Source organism: Nanorana parkeri, unplaced genomic scaffold, assembly GCF_000935625.1.
Source record: "Nanorana parkeri isolate BGI_ZX_2015 unplaced genomic scaffold, ASM93562v1 scaffold602, whole genome shotgun sequence".
NCBI classification, from domain to species: domain Eukaryota; kingdom Metazoa; phylum Chordata; class Amphibia; order Anura; family Dicroglossidae; genus Nanorana; species Nanorana parkeri.
The window spans coordinates 528,786-552,627 of NW_017306870.1; the positions used below are offsets into that span (position 1 = coordinate 528,786).

General features: G+C 41.4%; 1 protein-coding gene across 4 annotated transcripts in view; it reads right to left on the reverse strand.

The window, feature by feature from the left end:
- Positions 1-749: 749 nt before the first annotated feature.
- The window catches only part of MEIS2 (Meis homeobox 2), a 142,899-nt gene continuing 119,806 nt past the window's right edge, over positions 750-23,842 (reverse strand). For 2 of the 4 annotated variants that reach the window (XM_018562826.1, XM_018562824.1), the window contains exons 10-13: positions 11,307-11,365; positions 9,310-9,399; positions 6,759-6,852; positions 750-836 (exon numbers count right to left, since the gene is read on the reverse strand). In XM_018562826.1, the coding sequence (XP_018418328.1) occupies positions 6,794-6,852; positions 9,310-9,399; positions 11,307-11,365 (208 nt within the window). In that variant the 3' untranslated portion in view covers positions 750-836; positions 6,759-6,793. Of the gene's footprint in view, positions 837-6,758; positions 6,853-9,309; positions 9,421-11,306; positions 11,366-23,842 lie in introns of all 4 variants that reach the window. The other 2 variants (XM_018562825.1, XM_018562823.1) reach the window with 1 other exon arrangement.

Sequence of the window (23,842 nt, forward strand, 5' to 3'; positions counted from 1 at the left end):
ATAGGTGCCCCGGCTTGTCCTTCTTATGTCTGTGCAGCTGCCCCAATCCAAATTGTCCTGTAGTGCTGAGGGGCAGACAGACAAACAATAGATGTCATCCAGGCCTTGGTCTAGTTCCGCGCTGGTCACAGGTAAAAATATTCTGTAGCTTTCCACGGGAGGGGAGGATGGGGGGGGGCGGGGTTCTGGCTGAGCCAAGTCATTCATTTGGAAACAACACACATAGTGTGGAAAAAACAAGGATATCTTTTCTTGTCTCTTCTAAAACTATTTAAATCATCAGAAATGTACAAGTTAACTTAGTTCCTATGTTTTATCCTACAGTAGTTATATCTCTGAGTCTTTCTGCTTTCCAGAGGGGACTTGTGTTTTTTTTTTTTTTAATGGGCATTAAAGTGAACCCATGACTTCACATTTGTGTACTTTGTTTCGTTGGTCCTTTGTTATTGATGAAAAAAAAATGACAAAAGTTAAAAAAAAGAAAAAAAGTCACAGCTGTCTGGAATTTTAAAACCAATCAAAGTTCAAAAGTCTTAAAAGATTATCTTTTTATGTTTTCCCTTGAGGTTTCATAGAAATGATGGTTTCTTGGGCAGAATGAGATTCCATGAGCTGGGCTTCAGAAGAATGGGGGTGATGGTGCAGACGTGGCTGTCCCTGGTAAGGTGAATCCTCCATGTGATGTATGGACATGGCTCATGCTGATGGGAACGTCGCAGGTCCATGTCTTGAGGAAGGGCAAAATGTCAACTGTGGAGAAGTGTGAGCTGGTTGTACCAAACTGATACTCATAGGACCACCCTGAGAAAGACAGTCCCCTGGCATGTCCTGCAGACCTGAAAGAAATGAAGACATGGTCAGGGGTCGTGAATTGATACACATACATGTATGTACACAGCAGCTCTGGGGTTACGGTACTTTTCACATGCACGGGTATGCCATCAGAAATCACACAAAAAGCTACAGGTCTATTATAAAAAGTCACACACAGTCATTTCCCCTTCAGTCACTACGAGGAGCACAGTGGACGATAGGATTGATCGTGAATTGATTTTTCATGTAAATCAATACATTTTATGCTTAGTACATAATTATTATAGAATGGAAAAATCCATTAGGTGGAAAAGCGCAGCTTCTGAGCGTTTGCCATGATAGATCTCACGCCCGTATGTTTTACATTATCCTTAAAAAATACAATTCTCTGGATAGAAAGCTATATAAAGAGCCAGTTGCATGGTTCCTTATTCAAATGAAATTCCTCTTGTGTAAGATACAGTCACCGCTGATATGAGAAATTAGGTCATCTCTTACTTTAGGTATGGCAGCGCTGTGCGTCAGAATTCGGCTACACATAAGATTTCTTAAATGATTGTAATCTATGTAAATGAAGTGCCGGTGAAAAAGTTCATTTCAGCTCCCGTGTGATAAAAAATGAGTAGTTGAGCACTAACTGGGTACCGCGATGACACCAGTGACATACATACATGTATGATGAGCTGATTGCCACTTCTCAGACATCCTCGTGTAAACTTGGGAACTTTCCTCTCTCCTCCTCTGACCACAAATAGGTCACTGGTTGTATCAATGTGCGAAAAAGACTTGTACTCACTAGGCCTTACACGTCAAGACTGAACAGACAGACCTCATTTTTATTACACATCACTTGTAAGAGTGATTCTATTATACCAAGAATGTGTTTGTGCCGACCTACAGTGCTGTGCGATGTTATATTTTATAGTTAAATCTGTAAGGAAACCAACTGAATTGTTAGTGTTAGAACAGTGAATATTATGAATGCATGTAGTAGATAGTAAGTTGTTCTTTCCTTCTGTGTAGATTGAAGCCCATATTCCACAGAAAACAGCAGTGATCCCACTGACTTCCCCTTATGTTGTTTCTGCTTAGAATCTTACTTTACAGAAATACCCCTCCCCCATCATTTCCTAGAACAATACAAAAAGATCCTATTTGTAACATTTTGCTGTGTCGGTTATTTAGATGGAATGAACACTACATTATCCTCCCCCTTTGTTCTCCCTCCAGAAACAAGCATGTGTGACCAACCTGAATCTATCAGGGTTATTCACTAAAGGGTGAAGAGTTTGGAGAAGGCAGGAGAAGTGGACAATCTAGGACAACATAGCTGAACTGGAAAGTGAGCTGAATTGGAGAATGTTTCCAAATCGGCTATGTTGTCCTAGATTGTTCACTTCTCCTGCCTTCTCCAAACTCTTCACCCTTTTGTGAATAACCCTGTATGTGTTTATGGAAAGACCTTGTAATGCAAAACATCTCAGGGTAGATAGATTGCGCCTGCATGTCCAACCGCTATCCTCTGTCTGTCAGACTAGTTAGCAGCAGGAAGAGCACAAACATACAAAAAGCAGTAAGCTCCAAAAACAAATACATTTACCATTTATTCATTGAGATCAGTCAGAACCATTATCTTTTATTTATGACTGGTTGAGCTACCTACAGACAGCGGACAGCCGTAGGACATGCAGGTACAATCTATCTACCCTAAGATATTTTGCATTACAAGGTCTTTCCATAAAGACATAGCTTCAGGTTGGTCCCACATACATGTTTATGGAGGGGGGATGTAGGGGGAGGATTGATTAGACACCCCTTGCACCAGCCAATCCCAGAAGGAAAACAGTAGCGATCAGTTAGGAAACTCCAACCCAATTGGTCAGTTTTTCCCCTGGAAGAGTCTGCCGACAGAGGTCTGAGATGGTTGGATGGTGCTGACACGTGTGTCCCTTCTCTCATGTCTACGGCTGGTATTACTTCTCTTTGTATGAAGTTATATAATGATGAATTATAGGTTTGTTTGGGTCTGTCCTGATTACACTTCGAGCGTTATGAAGGGGATCATGTGCGTCCCCGAAAGCGCTAGAATTTGGATGGCATTGTACTGTCAATAAATGGACTTTTGCTAACTTCACTTGAAAACGTGAAAATTGCACATCACATGACACTTGCTGAAGTTGGTGCTATTTATCTTCCATGTCTTGCCATGAATAGAGACCATACCTATGTTTTCACCTTCACTAACTAAGGTGATATTAGGAAGTTTCATGTCACTTTTACCATGACATAGGAATTATACACATACACCAATTCTGAATATATATGTAGAGAATGCCATATTTGAAGCATCAAGCCGAGCTATCTTGTGAAATAATGATATCTCTGTGTTATTTGTATTCATTAGAAGCAACAATTCCTCCAACATACCAAATGTACACATTGTACTTCTTTTATAGCTCTGTTCATACTACAAATATAGTTGGCTGTTCACTGCTACTTTCAGATTGAGACCATTGCTGTTTCTCTGTAGACACTGGCATACGCCACCTTTGACCTCACAAGATTAGTTTTGGACAGCTGCATAATAGCATAGTGCAGTCACACTAAGGGGCGTTACTACAACTAATGACCTAATTAGACCTAAATGAGATGATAAGATTATTGGGCATTTTTCTCTATTTTTACAGCCTCTTTTATCAATTTCCTGATTACTGAAATAGATTAGAATCTCCTGAAAATTGACCAGGTATGCAACCAAGGTGACTTCCACAGCTGATAAGTATCAACCTAGACAGCTAACAGGCGGTATAGAAATAATGGCAGCCTTAAACTGGCCATACACTGGTAGACCTTTCTACAAACTTTCCTTTAAAAAATCTTGTCAGAGCATTCGATAATGCCATCAGAGTTTGGAGGAATGTTGTTTGAAATTTTTTTTTACTTTAACATTCAATTTGGGAATGAATGGAGTTTCCCGAACAAAAAACACATTCACTGTTAGAATTTCGTCCCTTCGAGAAGAATTTTTCATCCTTTGAGTTTTTTGTCACTCTGGTCAATTAAAGTAGTATTAAGGTCTGGTCATTTTTTACCATAATGCATTCTTTGCATTAGGGTAAAAACTGCCTAGTACCTTTTTCTCCCCCAGTCACCCCCCACACTTACCTGTCAGCGACACTCTTCCCCGCCGCCGATCCCGACTTGATCCTCCATTGCCTGTACTTCCTGGTTGCAGGGGGAGAATACTGATGGCAAAGGAGCCATAGGCTCCTTCATCCTTTAATCAAAGTGTTGGTCAGAGAAGAGGGGCGTGGCCTGCCACAGGGCTGTGTGTATCTATGGACGCACACAGCCACTGCGGGCACGGGTGCCTCCGTTAGCCGATGGAGGCACCAGTGCAGGGGGAGGGGGGAAGAGCGCTGCGTGGACCCACTTGAAAATGAGGAATGTAAAACTTTTCAAGAACCCGTATCTTCAGAAACAAATCACTTCTACTGTCATGGTAAACAAAAAAAAACTAAAAACTTTTCAAGAAAAAGAACAACATCCTCAGGCAATGGTGGGTGTCCTAATAGCAACTATTATTTATTTATTTATTACAGGTATTTATATAGTGCCGACAATTTACGCAGCACTTTACATAGTTGCACATTCACATCACTCCCTACCCTCAAGGAGCTTACAATCTAAGGTCCCTGCTCACATGCATACATAGGGGGCCAACTTATAGAAGAGCCAATGAACCTACCAGCATGTCTTTGGTGTGTGGGAGGAAACTGGAGAACCCGGAGGACACCCACGCAAGAACATGCAAACTCCTTGCAGATAGTGACCTGCTCGGGATTCGAATCAGGGACCTCCAGTGCATTTAAAAAAAGGAGGTTTAATATCGCTTTAACTTTTTGATATTCAAATGTACATCCCAAAACCATTTTTTACAATGAAAGTCTACTGGTGTATGGACAGCTTTAGAATAACTATTTTGGCATGTATGAGATAATTGTACAATCACCTCCATTGTCTCTTGTGTTGAGTACTTTATGTGTTGTACTTGATGTATGGGCCAATTTAGGTGATGATCATATAACAGGAAATAGTTATAGGATTGTTGGTTCATGTGTATGGGTGCCGTCAGACCACTATAGACACCAGTGATCTTGGAGCAAATATGTGGGAAATTTTAGCCTGGGATTAGGCTCCGGGGAGTTGTGCCTGCTTGTACTCCTTCCTCAATTTAATATATGCATCTCTAAAGAAAAACCTTCTGGTTGTCCTCTAGTGTCTTTCCTGCTGGCCACAGAGTTGCAAAAAAAATCTCCAAGCTAGATGAAGAATTGGCAGGGAGTGCCTTTCCATGAAGATGAGATAAAATGTTGATTTGAAGGCAGCAACAACAGAAATACTTTCCGGGTTTATCATACGAATGCGGCTGTTACTTAGTCACCTATACGTGCTGGCCACTTCCATTCTGCCCCATTGTGGAGTAAAGGGGGCATTATTTTTTCCATACCATTAAGTAGTAATATGTGGTATATATTTGTTTTATTATCACAAGTGCTGGTGCCATCTAAACACAATATCCCAGGCTGCTTCGCTGGCCCTGTGTTTGTTCTAGCCCGGCAGCCTACTCAATGGATGATGATAATTAAGTACCAAATATACCATATTGTGTGGCTGCATAATCAAATCAAGAGAGGATAATATTCCTCTGTATTAAGCTATTAATGTAATTGGTCATGAAGCATAAAATATGTTATGTAATTAAATAGGCTAGAAATTATATGGGCTATATTAAGAATTATCCAAGCTGAGAAAATGTTTTCTCTATGGCCGTTATAGGGTACATTGCTCTCTGTTTCCTGACTGCATTTGTAAAAAGAAGGAAGAAAGAGGGAAATTGGTTTCATCGCTGGATGTCACGGCAGCCCCCTGAGATCGCCTATGAAATGTTGGCCTCTATTTACATATACAGAATGATTTAATCAAGGTACGTCTTCCTATATTCGGCCTCATTAAACAAAGAAGTTTCAATGTTATATGCAATTCTGTCTGCTCTGCTGCCTTCAGCCAAGGGGATGAAACTGGCAGCGTTACACATCTTTTTTTTTTTTTTAATACGTCAAAAACACTTGAAGCTTTAAAGTCTAATGGATTTCTTAATCCAAGTGCAGTCATTCAGCCCTCAGTGAAAAATCCATTGCTTCATATTCAGTTACTCCTAAATGTCTCTCCCTTTAAATCTATTGACTGTCTTCCTATTCTGTATATCAGGCTGAGAGAAGCATGAAAAATAAATAATGACAACAAATAACCAGGCAGGATGTCCCCAGCGAAGAATCACTAGTGCCACTTCTGTCATACACAGTCACTCTGTAATGGAGAGACTCTTAATCTGCGCATACGTGATAATTTGGGCATCCATCCAAGACTGACAGATTCATGTCACTCAAAGGACAATTTCACTGGCCCCAACATCTCCCGGTTTTAATCTGAAACAAGTTTAATTTTGCAGAAGGAATTTAATGCCCTGGAAGAAGTGTCACCTTCAGGATGTAGGTTTAGAGAGGACATTGTGACAAAGGCAGCCTGGCCCCTTCAGGTGTATGGTAATACAGACTGGGAGCTTATATGGAAATACACCAAAGGCTGATTATATATTGTGATCTTTCATTATTCTGCTGCATATGAATTTCAACCATTCTGGGTTCACGTGCATTAACTCCGGGTCAAGGATGGACCTCAAACAGGTCCAGGAGGAGTAGTGCTTCATTACACAGAGACTGATTTATACAAAAATGGAAGTGCTGAACATTGCAGCCTATTACAGATATGTGGACTGTGGGTTAAATAAAATTATCTTAATATGATTGCTATATGTTTTGTCTAAATGTCACACGTAGGTATTCATTTAGCGACTGTGCAGTTGTTATGTGTCTGATACTTACTTCCCCCTGCTTGTGATTGCTCTGCAGAATGATGTTTACATATAGTGCCACTGGCCATCCATGCCCATGTTCATGCCCATTCCACTCATAGGACCTATAAAATGGAAGATATATATAAGTACAACAATGTAACTAGCACACTATTATCATGTCTATTTAATCACTTTATGATCATTGCTGTGAGTAATTTTTCCCTCAAAACGGCTTTTTATTTTACATAAAATTATATTTTATGTCGTATTTATAAGACATTTGCCAAGTTTAGCTGTTGTCACATTCTCCGCTCATTTGCTGAAAGCCTAAATTAATCTTTAGAAATATAATCTTTAAGTTTTGATAATTGTTGATATTTCATAAAATCAATACATAATTGTGCCCCTTCCTTCCAGTGGTGCAAACACAATGTGAGTGCAGTGTATGGCACCCCAGTGATTAGACATCCCCCTAAAGCAGTGTTTCTCAACCTGTGTAGCCTTAAGACCCACATTTGTCCTTGGCCATTAAGTCGTTAGCCAAGTTGCATTGCAATGGAATGCAGTGTGGGCTGCTGTGCTGTGACGGAGTTCCATCCATATATGCATCCACTTGTACAGCTTCCTGGCATGCCCTTTAGAGGTGCCGGGAGCCAGATTGTGACGTCACTCCGGTACAAGCACCTCTACAGGGTACGCGAGTGAGTTGTAAGCAGTGCAAGTATGGATGGAGCTCCCTCGCAGGCATAGCCCCAGCCCACCCCAGCTCAACCTGACACTCAGCCCTGGGCAGCATATTTTGAATGGCTGCTTGGCGTGAGAACTGACAGTGCTGTGCTAGGGGGAGGCAGAAGAGCCTCTCACCTAGAAAAGTGGAAGGCACACGGGGACCCACTGAACACGTGGTCGCGACCCACTTTTGGGTCACGACCCACCAGTTGAGAACCAAGGCCCTAAAGCACATAAAACCGCTGCTTTAACTTTTGCCACTCCGCCACTGTAAGCAACTTGAACGCCTTTTCTCAGAATGCCAGGAGAAGATGGCTTAACTCATAGCAAAACAGTGTGAAGTGATAGGCTGGAGACTGCCATTATCCGCTACCTACAAACAACACACCCATTTCCTTATCTGTGGCTTCAGATCCTCTCTGACAAGGTCAGAAAGTTCCTGAATGGTAGACTGAGAGGGTCCCTACTTCTGCACTACCTTATCTTCAAAGCAAAAGGAAAGCACAAGTGACTACATTCTATCAACCAAATGGGGATAATGTTAAGTGACCTTTGCTTGGAGATACCTCCTGGCTACACCCCTTCACCTGCAGCTAAAAGCAAAAACAAGGAATCATCATCCCTGACCAAATGACAAGGCACATTAATCCTGACAAAGAGCACCCCATACCAACAAGCAGAATTGTGTCTTCTGTGCAGAGATTATGGCATACAAGGGTGACAGCACTATGGAGTGAGGATTTGGAAAACTTCCACAGCCCAAAGGCCTTAGCATCTCATAAATGTGCAAGATCAATGGACACCGGAGAACAGATGTTGGTGAATCTTGATAAGTTTACGTGACCCAGCAAATGTACGTTTTAAAATGGCAAATGTGTGGCTAATATACGCAGAATGTTTTTTTATAAACAAGGCCCTGTGTGTCCTAATGTGAACTGTACACCTATATTAAGTCTTACTTCGTGGTATCTCTTAGAATAATTCTGGACACCATAATTCTGCAGATCTGACTCAATGGAGGACTTTGCCAAGACTGTCACCTTGTTATGGGGCCTAGTGTGTCATTTTATGTCAGTGTTTCCCAACTCTAGTCCTTGGTGACTACTAACTAAGCACGTTTCTAGATCTTCTTATATAACTATTAGATAAAATAATGAATATGCTTCATCAAAGGTGTTACTGGCTGTGCCTCCATCCTGGCTCTTGGAAGACTTGCATTGTTATTGAACCCCTCTCTCGAACCTCAGGGGACCAATAACAGGACATGTTTTATAGAGTTCAATGTGTCTGCACAGCTGTGTTCATTAGACACAGTGTAAATGAAGCAAACTCATCATACCACCTGTGACGCTGTGTAGAGGTGTGGAAAACATGACTTGTTAGTGTTTCCTGGGGATGTGTTTGGAAAGCACCACTGTAGGATCATTTACCTATGTGGCATACTGATGTGAGCTCCCCTTCATATTCCCACAGCCTGCACCTGTCAGACTGTCTGAGGATAGCACTGTGAAATCACTGTGGGTGATACATAGCTATGACAGGCAGAGTCAGAGACAGCTGACAGGGGAGGAGATTGCTTGGGGCTCCAGAGGCAAGCATAAATCTACCTTATATTCAGCTTCCACCCCGCTGGAGTGGAGAAATCTGGCATCAAATACCAATCACCTGAAGAGTACAGTGTGGATATCTGTTGCTTCAAATACAAAGACGTGCACCATAGTCAACTAGTATGTTTGTTTCAGGTCATGGATCAGTAAAATGATTGTACAAAATGTTCATGGCTGCAGTGTATATACCAATAATCACTGGCTTAAAACCTCAGAAACATGTCAGAAAGGCCAATATCTCACCTGCAGGTCGGATCCCCATGTGTTGCTGACCATCCAACACAAAACTTCCCATTGGCTGTCCTTCTGGACTATACGCTGCTCCTTGGCTCACTGAAGGATCAAGAAGAAAACCTGATTGTGGTCAAACGTGGACACAGAGAAGAAAAAAAAGAAGAGAAGACATACCGAAATATCAGCAAAGGTTCCAGTTTCAGGACTGAAACACAAACTACAAACTAACAGAAACATTACAAGCAGAATATAGGTGCAGCCAGTATATACTATATGGGAGATTTGTATACCTTTATGTAAACTATACATACACACCCCACCACCATAGACACATGCTCTATCATACCATAAATTGCCCCAGCTTAATGATCATATTATACTTGTGTCAGCCTCTGAAAGGTACTAAACAACTTAATGTGGTACTCCACCCAGACCTAATATTCAGCTTTAGATTCATAACTATTGGTGGAATCACCCACCACCCTCTGCAGCCATGTGTTGCTGGGAGTTCCTGAGCTGCCAGCAACACAAACTTACTACATCCATTAAAAAGAGGGAGTGTCACTTTCCGTACAAGATGAAAGGAGAACTATGAGGTGAGTGCTTTTCACTCACCTCATAGTTCTAGCCGACCTGTGAAAATGAGACTGTCACAGGTCGGCTCAGTAGATTGGGAGGTGAGCGAACACATACTCTCTCGATCATGTTACGGCTCTCTGCCGTGACAGGGGAGGGGCTGGTTTCCCCCCCTCCCCGCTCCGATCCGCCAGCGCTGACTGGTGGATCGGACAGGGGAGGGGGCGGGTACAGCTGGCTATGCCTTTAGATAGGCAGAGCCAGCTGTCAGTCACGCAGCTGGGCGGATCCCGGCACAATTGTCGGGATCCGCTTCAGCTGCGGCGTCTCAGTATACCTCAAGCAGCAGCTCGCAGTATACTGCGGCGTCTCAGCATACCTAGAGCTACAGCTCGCGGTATACTGAGCCTAGGGTGACGGGAGGACGCTAGTTTGTGGAGAACTATTGGGAAAAGACTTAACTCCATAGTTCTCCTTTAACAATTATTGTGTCATCATAGAGGTTGCAGCAAAAAGACTTCTTGCTGCTTCAACAAAGGGAGTGAGGTTGTATGGCTGGAGGAGGATCTCCGACGGTGTCTCAGCACTGGAATCCCCAAAAGATGGGAGAAGCCAGTGGAGTAATTCAACCCACCATAATCTATCTATAATCAATAGCATAAGTATTGAGTGGACTGAGCCTTTCAATTATTGGGTTTACGGCATCACAGACCTTGGTAGTTAAATGGTAAAATCCAAATATCTACCAGCAGCTATTTAAAGTGATGTGTGTGGTTCCATGTTCATTATAACCTCCACTGCAATTCCAATCATTAGTTTGCTGCAATTTATAATGGGAGAAACTCTTCTAAAAGAAGTCTGCCCCCCTCCCACTCCTCACCCTCACAATTGCCCCACATACATTCTCACTCCTCACACCTAAGAAAAAGCCTGTGTTATAATGCAATCCCAGCAAGTTGTGTGTGAATAGGCACTGAATGAATACACACAATAGGCTGCATATGGGAAAGACTTCCTTATACTGCCAAGAACTGTTAGATGGCACCAGGCAGAAGAAATTAGTCATTTAACCCTTTCATGTTGAAAGCACCTGCTCCAGCCACACAAGGGTTAAAGTGTCTCCCAGTGGCCTGGTACTTTGCACCAATTAGCGGTTTGTAAGGAGGAGGAGATGCAATTGTACTGAGAGCATGCTGGAAATCTCCAATTAGCACCAATTAGCTGCTCCCTATGGTGGGATGCTGGGACTTAAAGGGGGTGAGATTGCCCCCTCTTCTTGTCCTTACTGTCTCCCAGAATGTCTTGCTGTGGTATTTTATTTAATGCACATTGAACCTCTTCTGTTTCACAAACCTTTTGGCTGCTTAGAAGTTCCTGAAGTTTAACTAGTTCAATGTCAGAGTCATTCAGATAGTAACTAGGCCACTTACCTGCTCGATTAGACTGGTCGATCATAGGCTGGACTATCCGTCTTCTGGCGTTAATAAACCTGAAACACACGGGCAAATTCCTGGTATTAGACACAAAGTTTTGGACATTCTCTCAAATAGTTTCAAAAGAAATGTTACTGAAGTTTTTGACTTTTTTTTTAATGTGATTCCTGTGCTGGAAGAGTGGAAGGTATAACTGAATACTTAGGGTGGACTGTACACAGGGTGCATCCTCACATCATTCACATATTACATTTTTATCCTGGTTCAGAAAACTGTCAGACCTTTTATTGTTCTCATGTAAATACTAATGGGGAGACATTTGTAATGTTTCTGTGCAGAATCTGGAGCAGCTGCGTATGGTAACCAATCAGCTTCCCTCTTTCATTTTCAAATCTTAACTGAACAAACTGAAGAGAGAAGCTGATTGGTTGCCAGGTACAGCTGCTCTAGATTTTGTCTGCTCCAGTTTTGATAAATCCCCGCCGATGTTTTGTGAAATGTACAGTTATTTGTTCCTATCCCTCTAGAAGGAAAGAGTTCACCGTTAAAAGAAATAAAACAAAACCATACTTGTGGGATTTAGTTCTAGAAATGCTTATGACCGTCTTATATGTGTTGGTATTAAATTGTGGAGTTATGGGGAAACAATCTTAGAACACTTTATACTGTTAACAGGACTAAGTAATGGCATAAAGGTGATTTGCTTATGAAAGCCTTCTAAGCAATGAATGCTGAAACAAACTATGAAAGAAGGGTATTAGTGGTCGTTGTCCGTAATAACCAGAAGAATGACTACTTGTATCCCAGAACGAGAATTTGATTGGGTGATATAAACAAAGACCTATCATTCCTTATAAATGAGCCCCTCTGTAGAAAAAGATATCCTTATTTAGCGAGCATTTGTCTCCCCATTTTCTTATTCACTGCCCCTGATCACTAGCAATCTCTAAAGTTTTGTTTTCTAACAAAGTATGAGATCCCAGAAAAAATGTTTCTGATTTTGCAGCAGGCCCACAAGCCCATCACTTTCTGATCTTGCAGCATAAGCCCACTCCCCACCCAGTCTACCCTAAATGAGGTCCAGGCTTTTTGTTTTCACATGGCTTCAGCGGGGTCAGCAGAGACATCCATTAAACTGTCTCATGTTTTATTGCCAGCCTTAGAGAGGCTGTAAGGCCTCCTCCCCTTTCTGCCCAATACCCACCACCTCCTCCTGACCCAAACTTTTTAAGCTAGGGGTCATACAGAGGTTAGTGCCAACTTGGGTTGACTTCTGGTGTTGACTGGTAGCCCTGAGCAACACAGTGTTTAAAAACCTTGGCACATATACAGACACTAAATATTATAATATTAAGAAGACACTCTTCCAGTTAACAAAGAACAAAGTATGAACAAAGAATAAACGAGAAGCTGTTCAGATGTTATTTGATATGTGCAAGCAGAAGGGAAAACTATCTGTTGGTTACTATGAACATAATCTCTATATTCTCTTGTTATTCTGTTTTTATACAAGGGGTATGTTATAATAATAATACGGTAATAATAATAATAATGTGTTGGTGACGCCGCTAATCACTTGGCATGAAGATAGACATCACATGGTGGCTATATATAGCCAGTTGTTTTATAGACGATCAGAGTATGTATGGTAAAGAATAACATAAAAGTTCAAAGTCGGGCTATTCCATGTACCTATTTTTACATTCCTGGTTGGTGTAAGTGGACCAAAGACTGACTATTCCTATCAGATGTTCTGGATCTGGGCCAGTGGTGCTCAATGCCAGTCCCTTGATAGTTCATGATTTTCAGTTCTCTTCAGAGACTCACAGATGAGATCATTTGTGTTGTGCTCTTATAGATTATTTTCACTGCCAAGTTTTCCCATGTGCTTTACTACACAAGAAAATGAATGAAAAATCAAACACAATGGTGTTAGTGGTGCTGTGCACACTGCAGGGTTGGTCTGAGGAACAAAAAAAACCACACTGCAGTTCCATTAGTGTCCTTAGGGGATGCCTTTCATCTTGGTGGGTCAAGTTTAATCCACTGTTATGTAGTGTACATATGTAAACAGAACCTTACACATGCTCCTAATTATTGTGCTTACTGTTAATGTAGCTGTGGCACTAGCAGAATTTAGTGGTCCTTGGGTATCAGAGTTTAGCACCACTGATTTAGGTTCCAGAACCCTTTTAAAGTGGTTCTGTTTATATTGATTTATTATTATATGTGTATTAGCCTATATGTAAAGGCAGTCACTTAAATAAGATTAAGTTTTTCCTTATACATCATTTAGGTTGAAGTAATGTAACACTGAAGCTGCTGGTTATTCAGTCAGTGACCGATGTTGAATTAGGGGGTCTAACGCTCTACTACTGAACAAAGGGGTCTATTAGGAATGTGTGGTGGAAGACAATGACAGATTTATCAGCTGTTAGGCAGTGAAGGGTTAAAGGCGCCCAGGGCAGTGCTTAAATCTGGACCCAGGGGGCTGGCATGCACCATTTCTGTTTAGCAAGACGGGTGTGAGGAGAACTGGGTGTGTATCCTTTATATTGACATGTGTTTGGTATTAAGTGCATGGGGGACTTTCCCTCCACCTCCTCCCTAAAAGTAGGTAGTAACGGTCCCCTATTTGACAAGGACGTGCAGAGCCATAAGTCACAGGGCCGTTAAGACTGGATTTAATTTAGATGGTAATCCCAGAATGAGTGCCTGCAATTTTTCATGTTACCTTAACTGGTAATTGTTGCCATTAATCCTCTGTGTTTCGAGTTAAACAAATAAAAGGTACTAGTATAAAGCAGACCCCCTTAGACCCCGCTCTACACCTCCTATGGATTAAAAACATGGCCGCCCTTCAAGGGTGCACACACTTAGGGGATTGGGGTCTCTCTCTGCAAATAAGAATTAATCGCACTTCCAACAAACGTTCAGCTGTCTGTCACCGCCGGGACAGAATATCCCTTTCTGAGGAGCCAGAAATGTAAGACAAGGTGGCTTACTTCAAATTCTACGTGCAATAACCCATAGCAACCAGCAAATATCAGTGTTCTTTAGTGAAATCAGTCAAAGACAAAATGGTTGTTATCAGTTATTGCACTCACGTAAAGGAGAATTTATTGTTATTACCCAGCTCCACGATCCTTGATTTTACATCCGTATCCAAGCCATGAGACGTTCTAAAACATCTGTACTGACAGCACAGAATCCATATACTGAAATTAATATTTCAGCACTATCTAACATGTAGATATGTAGCAAGCTTCCATTTATCCACCAACAAAGACCCTCAGAGGCCTGCAAACCATTAGGGATCCCCACCCCCAACACACCTCCAGCTCGGCACTCAGGCCTGTCTTCAAACAAGTCATTAAATGGAGGGTTGAAGGTTCAAACAAAGGTCATTTCTTTGGATACTACACAGAAATGTTTAGTAAACTGGGAGCTCTCCACTGATTGCCCTCCACCATATGTGCACTAGGAAGGGGCCAATGCAGAGAACATGACAAAACTCTCCAGTTACCATGGTATGCAATTCAAGTTTGTCTGTATGGATATTAAACCTACTGTACACCAAGGAATGATTAATAGGACCTGGGTCATCTTTGATATTTGTCAGGAACCTCTTATTGAATGATATGCATTCGAGATTTGGCTTTTGAATATAGTATTTTCCTGTATCAAGGAGCCTCTTGGAAATATAAAGAACATATATATGGTGTACATCTGAACCAACTCTTTGGTCATTGCCCCACATCCCTTATTGGAAATGTCAAATGGCTCAGAACTGTGACTGGGACTTTTCCGGTGCTACAATTATCAACTTCACAAACACAATTTATAAAATATCATTTTTTTAAATTACAAAGAGTTTAAAAATCCAAATCCAATTAAAACAAGACTTACGTTTTAAAGTAAATACAGCAATTTAGGGCAAGAACTATTACCTCAATACTGCACCAATGAGCAATATACATACTTCAATAACAAATTTAATATGTATGCAGATGCAAATGATGGGGAAGGGAGAATTATATACGTTTCTCAGATCAGTTGATCTCAATCAAGAGCTCATCTACAAAATTGTACTAAAACATATCCACATTAGAGGTAATTACAGCAAGTGCATACTATCTGCAGCATTGATACCAATAATCAAGACACGTACATAGGTTGCATTGAGCCATGCATCACACAGATACATAGTCAACGTTCGGCCCTTGCTCACAGAAAGACAAGAGGGGCATTAAAAGAAGGGGTCCATAGTCAGCAGGAGAACATTTCCCTAAAGTGTACTTTATGTAAACCCTAATAATGAACTTCTCTTACTTGCTTCCTTACAATGGAAAGTGTTTTGTTTTATCTGCTTGCTGTGTGCAAAAAAAAAAATACCTGTTGATTTTTCCAGAAAACTTGTGAGCTGATAACTTCCTGTGTACAAGGAGGGGTTATGTAGATGAGGAGGGAGAGGGCCGTGTTCTTTGTATTCCATCATAAATGAAGTGGGCAAGGTGGAGCCAACATACACTGATTTGTCGTGTCAAAGAGGAAGATAGGCACACACGAGATTTCTGAAACATCAACAATTATTTTTCTGTACTTGCATTGTGTCTAAAGGGATAAAACATTAGGGAACGTGCATGGATTGCAGAGATGTATAATGGGTTTTTATTCATTTTGCCTTGACATATGCTTTAATCTTTTCAATCAAGACTTTCATTTTGATTACACATCACCAGCTTGAAGAGAAGGTAAGGACCAGCCAAACACCCAGGTCTATGATAATTATAATAATGAAACCATTAAAGGTTTTTGTTATTGATGGAGGTACGAACAAACGGCAAACTGGATCAGTTATAAGTACACCTGCATGAATGCATCTTCAACTTAATGTAACTGCTACAGGGTGCCACTGCCCAGGTGGCATCAGAAAAGGCGGATGGACCGGAGCCTAAGCTTGCTGTAGGTTTTGCATAAGATGTATGCCTGCTGACAAGGTGGCAGCAGGTCCAAGCCTCATCACCCTCCATGCTTTGCATATCAACATGATTTGCATACAACTGGCCTTTTTCATTTGGAGCTTTGCCGGACAGGCTAAGAACGCTCTAGTAAATGTTACATTATTGGCACAGATATATGTACAGTGTATCTGTCATCACACGACTGGTATATTACATATTCTTCTTACAAACATAAAAATAAAATGGTCAGCAGTATAGCTGTAGTTCTAGGAATATCATAAAGCATCCACTGTAAAATATAAAGCTATTGATCACAGAGCGGCCCCATAAACATCAATCTTTTATACAAGTTGTGAGTTCTGAAGTGACATAATGTATTCTTTATTTTACAGGAATGCCTGTGTTCCTTACACAAGTGTCACTTTAGGGTATGTACATGCAGTTCTTTTCAGTGATGTTCCTGTGCAGAGTGACTGATGCACATTGACTGCACGAGGCTGTGAAATGTGGTCTATTGCTTCATATGGTGTGGCTCATGCTATGTGCACATTATTGAAGCCCCGATCACATTCAGGACAACATTAATGTGGGTGGATCACGTCTTTGTCAAGATACGCACGTCACAAAAAGCCAGCCGCAGTCTAAAGCAGCAAATGAGCTATACAGCAGTAATTCCGAAAGTAACAGAGGATACGTAACCTTAATGTGTATGTACAGTAAACCCTAACACTGAACTTCTCCTTTTTTCTCTCTTTTGTACTGTTAAAGAAACTATTGAAATTGTTTTGTTATGTTTTATAAGTGCAAAAAATTCCTGTTGACCCTGTCAGAAATTCAGAGCTGTCCTGTGCTCTCTGCCCGTGTCGTCTCAAAGAGACTATTAGCCTTCTCTGTTCTTATCATGGACTACACGTCAATTAGTTTCTATGCTGTGGATAGGAAGACAGTGGGATTGGTTAAGTAGTTTAGCAAAAGACAATGGGCAGGGCTGGCACCCCTGCGGAATGCAGATGAACAGGTATGTTTCTGTACTTGCAGGGAACTTTATAAAGGATAAACCATGGGTAAATGGGCATGAATTGCATGTGTTTTTTTATTTTGACAAGCAAAACAAATGGCAAACGCACTCATCAATTCGTTACCAGCTTTACAGCAAGGTGCACATGGAAGGGCTTCAAACAGTAAAACAGCAAAATGTTTCCCAGCACACTCACCAGCCAGCATGCAAAAAAAACCTGTCTAACCACTAAGGTTAAAAGCAGAGGTTTTGCATGCTGGCTGGCGAGTGTGCTGGGAAACCTTTTGCTGTTTTACTGTTTGAAGCCCTTCCATGTGCACCTTGCTGTAAAGCTGGTAACGAATTGATGAGTGCGTTTGTCATTTGTTTTGCTTGACTGATTTGGTGCAGTGACGCATGGGGGGTCTCAGCTGCCGTTGTGATGTGCGGGGTACCTTGTGCGTCCCTGTGCCTGTAAGGAGGTTGGGCTTCCTCCTGACAAACCTGCACCCAATTTAATCTTCTGCCCCATATGCTCCAAGATGGAGACTCTCATAGTTTAGAGTTAGGACCGCACTATATTGAGGTGCCTCGACGTGGCTGTGCCGCTTTCACATATTCTGCAGAAGACGTGTGTGTAAAACTCTGCTTTTAACCTTAGTGGTTAGACAGGTTTTTTTTGCATGCTGGCTGGTGAGTGTGCTGGGAAACGTTTTGCTGTTTTTTTATTTTGACTCGTCATATGCTTTAAGGGTCCAGTCACACTTATGCACGTTTTTGCACATGCATTTTATAATTATTAGCATGCGTTCTGTGGAGTGTGTTGCACCACAAGGCATTGCATGTGTTTTCATTACATATGTGGTGGTGTGCAGAGGGGCAGGGATGTTTGTTTTGTGTGAGTATAAACATTGGAGTACTATTGAAAATGAATGGCAATGCAATGTGCATACATGGAACATTGTAGTACTGCAGTACAAATGTACATAACAATGGGGCTCCAAAAAGTGTGAATGCAGCCTTATTATTCTATGTGCTTTACCTTTACTGACAGCTATGGATTCTAGAATGGGATGCTTTTTCGAAATAATGAGAATTAAATATCCCGATAAATTATCAAATAATTTAAAAATCCTATTAAACTAATTTCTGCAAAGGCAAATAAACAAATTCATATGTATATATACACTATGCTATCCTATATCCAAAATGTAATCATCAATACCTTCCAAATTTTCCCCTGGTCTGTTGCTAGACTTAATCTTGTTTTGATAGATATTATTTTACTTTTCTTGGTACTTTTAAGCTATTTAATCTGACTCTATCCATTCTTTTACACAGCACTGATGACTTTATTGCAATTTCTTTCTGAGCTATAAGTACATAGCGATTTATTTAAGGATAGGTTTACATGAAATATGACATATATCCATGCAACTGGTGTAAAATTACAATGCTTGTAAGTTTTAATCTTCTCCCAAAAGTCATGGCCATCATGGGTATCGTACAACAGGGAAGTTAGTATGAGCCAGAGGAGAGCTTTTTCCTTTAACGGACACAGAAACACAAAATAAAAAAATGCCCACGGAAACAGAGCAATTACAGAGTTCACGCTTTGAAGAGATGAAGGTGAGTGTGCATGTCCTTAGCCTTTCTAGCTCTGATTAGCTCTGAGGAAGATATTTTCTAGGTCTCTGGGAGAAATCTAAGGGCCAGATGTTACCTGTCCATCAAGTAGCTGAAGTGGACAAGTAGGCTGGAAGGGAGCATGTCAGCGCTTTGATCTGGGATAGAGGAACGGCTGATTTATGGAGTGGAACTCTGTTCATCCGTTCTGTTTTACTTTCTGTCCTAAGGCAGAACCACATATTGCAGAGAGAAGGGAAGAGAGAGGTAGGGAAAAATGCACCGTTCTTTACAACATCAACAAGCTCTGACAACTGAAACAGGGTTTTTCTTGGCCTTAACAAAGCTCGCAGGCATATCCTTTGATGCTCCTGTTTTCCCCCTTGTGCTTGCTCTCTCTCTCTCTCTCTTTCTCTCTCTCTGTTCAACATACTACTTGCTGTTTAATTCAGCTCCAGTAAATGGAATGGACTGTGGCCAGTATGCCTGGGGCATCAATACACCTGTGTGTTCAGGATGTCAGTGCACATGGGAGTGTGAGAGCTACAGCCAGTTCACTACTCTACCTGGACAGGCTTTCTTCACACAGGAGCACCACTTCCTGCTGGGATGTTACTGCCTGTCTCTACACATTCTTCCTTCTTTGAGTTTTATAAGTTAAACTGAACAATTTTTACGGGAAATCTGTTTCCGCATTCTCTATGAGTGATGTGCACTGCTGGTTACCAGCAATATTGGCAGATTTCAATGACAGGCATAAAGTATGGTGTAATAAAACAACTGCATCCAATGACCATCATCACCACCATAAGAAAATTCAGCTGGTCAGTGCCAATCTTTCAGCCAGGTCACTGTTGTTCTTACAGACATGATACAGACACAAATGAAATGCCACACATCAGAGCCATGCATGTGTAGGTGAGTGTGAGGATAGCCATGCATGTCTGGGTGAGTGTGAGGATAGCCATGTATGTCTAAGTCAGCGTGAGAAGAGCCATGCATGTCTAATTGAGTATAGGAACAGCCATGGATGTTTCGTGGCGTGTGAGAAAAGCCATGGATGCCTAGGTGAGTGTGAAGATAGCCATGGATGTCTAGGTGAGTGTGAGGATAGCCATGGATGTCTAGGTGAGTGTGAGGATAGCCATGGATGTCTAGGTGATTGTGAGGATAGATATGGATGTCTAGGTGGGTGTGAGGATAGGTATCAATGTCTAGGTGAGTGTGAGGATAGCTATGGATGTTTGAGTGAGATTGAGGACAGCCATGGATATCTAGGCGAGTGTGAGGATAGCTATGGATGTCTAGGTGAGTGTGAGGATAGCCATGGATGTATAAGTGAGTGTGAGGATAGCCGTGGATGTCTAGGTGAGTGTGAGGATAGCTATGGATGTCTAGGTGAGTGTGAGGATAGCTATGGATGACTAGGTGAGTGTGAGGATAGCTGTGGATGTCCAGGTGGGTGTGAGGATAGCTATGGATGTCTAGGTGGGTGTCAGGATAGCTATGGATGTCTAGGTGAGTGTGAGGATAGCTATGGATGTCTAGGTGAGTGTGAGGATAGCCATGCATATATAGGTGAGTGTGAGGATAGTCATGGATATCTAGATGAGTGTGAGCAGATAAAAATGTACAGCATTATGTATGTATAAGGCGTGCATGCAAACTTATTTACTTAGTTTATATATTGCACAGGTCAAAAGTAGTAAACAGTTTAATTCTCATTTCCCGTTGATGTTTCTTCAGGTTTTTCCACAGTGCCCATGCAATATTTTAAAATGTATACCTTTTATTTGTGGTCACTATAAAAGCAGTGATCCACACTGAGGATGTCTAGGTGAGTGTGAGGATAGCCATGCATATATAGGTGAGTGTGAGGATAGTCATGGATATCTAGATGAGTGTGAGCAGATAAAAATGTACAGCATTATGTATGTATAAGGCGTGCATGCAAACTTATTTACTTAGTTTATATATTGCACAGGTCAAAAGTAGTAAACAGTTTAATTCTCATTTCCCGTTGATGTTTCTTCAGGTTTTTCCACAGTGCCCATGCAATATTTTAAAATGTATACCTTTTATTTGTGGTCACTATAAAAGCAGTGATCCACACTGATACATAACAGCCAACCCGAGTCTTGTTTTCCATTAATTTAGAGAAATTGGGCTAATGAAAGATGAGTTGTAACAGGTTGTCCTGATGTACTTCTCATGGATCTCTGTATTCATCGTATAATAGCTTATATTCTACTCTAAAGAATATATGTCAAGCACTACAACAACCCTACCCAATTTTCCCCAAATTTCCTCAGGTATTTTTCGATGCAAAATGCACTATATGAGGCATATAACTAGATGGATAGACAATTAAAGATATAGACTTAGAAAGCTTACACACAAATAGTGAAAGCCTGAACCCAGCACCTATAGTGACCCTAATAGTAGATCTGGCCTTCTTACTTCTTCAGTAGACACAACAAGGGCTGCTTTAGAAAAGGAGCCCCTCTTGCCATTAACCTCCATTACATTCACAATTGCTGTGCCAATCTTATACAGCAAATAGTAATTTTCCCTGGGAGCAATGTGTATTGCTGTAATTATAGAGAGCATTGCTCTCCCTGCTTGGAGTCAATAAGACCCATTTCTAAAGACGGCACCTTCAAGAGCTTCTTCAGGTGCTTCACTGTATGCTGGTATCCGCTACAAACATCATCCTTTCACACTTTATATTTGTAAGGGCTGGAAATAACTGATGTACTATATAGTGAGAACAGTCAATTCCGACTGACTGGACACTTTTGGCTTATGGAGGATACATGTGTTATATGTGAACAAAAGGGAATCATTTTGTGTGCTGAATATTTGTGGAAAAAAAGCCACATTAGCATGAGCATGGCCAGTAAACACATCCTTGACTATCAACTTTAGTCTTGTGAAGGGCTACTAACTTTCTAGTATTTAAACATGGAATTCTGTGACATAGGTGTACCTATACACCTATTGTTTGGTTTTTATATCATGTATATTTTATATAGGGTAAAAATCTGGAGCTAAAAGTGATTTAATTGGAATTTTATTTCAATCATTGTCACAGTAAACCATGTACAAGACAGGGACACTCAGGAAAAGTCCAAACAGGTTTTCCCTCCACCTTAATTCAGAAAGGCAGCAAACACAGTTTCAATGCAGGAGGGCTTTATAAAGCATAAAACATACTAAACATCATCTGAGCCATTATCTAAACTCAGGTCAACTCCTGACTAACAGGTTAGCAGCTAATGGGTTCCCCAAAACAAACAGGCAGCACATTGATCTGTTTAGTCTTCTGCCAGCACTCAGCCTTTTCCCCCAGCAGCAGGCTTCCCCAGCCAAGAGAGGGGGATTCCTGAGTATCAGTCAGCACATCTATATAAATGACTATGCACAGTTGAGAATAATAATGAGGTCTGGGTACCAGGTAACATGTGGACCTAGGAGTGATGGCTTAATCCCAACCAAGGTTCTACAAAACCTCCAGGCTTTAGGACACAGAACAGGACTTATTATGATTCTGAGAAAACATGAAGTTTGTGTTCTCCATATCAGTCATCAACCCTTGAGCCCTCACCGTGTGTAGGTGAGAGCCATAGGTGATACCTATAGAGTGCATTCAGAAAGTATTCAGACCCCCTTCACTTTTTTCAGCTTAGTTATGTTGCAGCCTGATACTACAGTTGATTACATTCTTTTTTTCCTCATTAATCTACACTCAGTACCCCATAATGACAAAGTGAAAACAGAATTTTAGAAATGTCTGTGAATTTATTAAAAAGAAAAAAAATGAAATATCAAATGTAATGTACTGAAGTACAGTGGTACCTCGGTTCACAAACTTAATTCATTCCGCGATTCTGGTCGCGAACCGATTTGGTCGTGAACCGAATCAAACTGTGATCAGACCGTGATCTCGACTAGAGGAAGCCATGACCATGTGTCAGAGCAGGGAAAATGGCTGTGGATGTGTTCGTCACCCGAAGCGGAGTTCGCGAACAGAAGCAAAATTTTGCCGAACTTCCTGTTCGTGAACTGAATTGTTCGCAAACAGAAGCGTTCGTGAGCAGAGATACCACTGTATTCAGACCCTTTACTCAGTACTTTGTTGAAGCACCTTTGGCAGCAATTACAGCCTGGAGTCTTTTTGGGTATGATGCGACAAGCTTTGCACACCTGGATTGGGGGATTTTCTGCCATTCTTCTTTGCAGATTCTCTCAAGATCAGTCAGGTTGGATGGGGACCGTCAGGGGAAAGCCATTTTCAGGTCTCTCCAGAGATGTTCAATAGGGTTCAATTCAGGGTTCTAGCTGGGCCACTCTAGGATATTCACATAGTTGTCCCCAAGCCATTACTGTGTTGTCTTGACCTAGTGCTGAGGATCATTGTCATGTTGGAAGGTGAACCCTACTAAGGCCCTTCTCACCCGATTGCTCAGTTTGGCCGGGTGACCAGCATTTGATAGAGTCCTGGTTGTGCCAAACTTCTTAAATTTGAGAATTATGGAGGCCACTGTGCTCTTGGGAACCTTCAGTGCAGCAGACATTTTTTGTAGCCTTCCCCAGATCTGTGCCTTGCAGTAATCCTGTTTCTGAGCTCTGTAGGCAGTTCCTTTGACCTGATGGCTTTTCCTCTGATACACTATGCATTGTCAGCTGTGAGGTCTTCTATAGAGAGGCGTGTGCCTTTCCAAATCATGTCCAATTAATTTAATTTGCCACAGGTGGACTCCAATCAAGGTGTAGAAACATCTCGGCAATGATCAAGAGAAATGGGAGGCACCCGAGCTGAATTTTAAGTGTTGCTGCAAAGAGTCTCAATACTTATGCCAATGTGATATTTCAGTTTTTCCTTTTTCATACATTTGCAAACATTTCTAAAATTCTGTTTGCACTTTGTCATTATGAGGTACTGA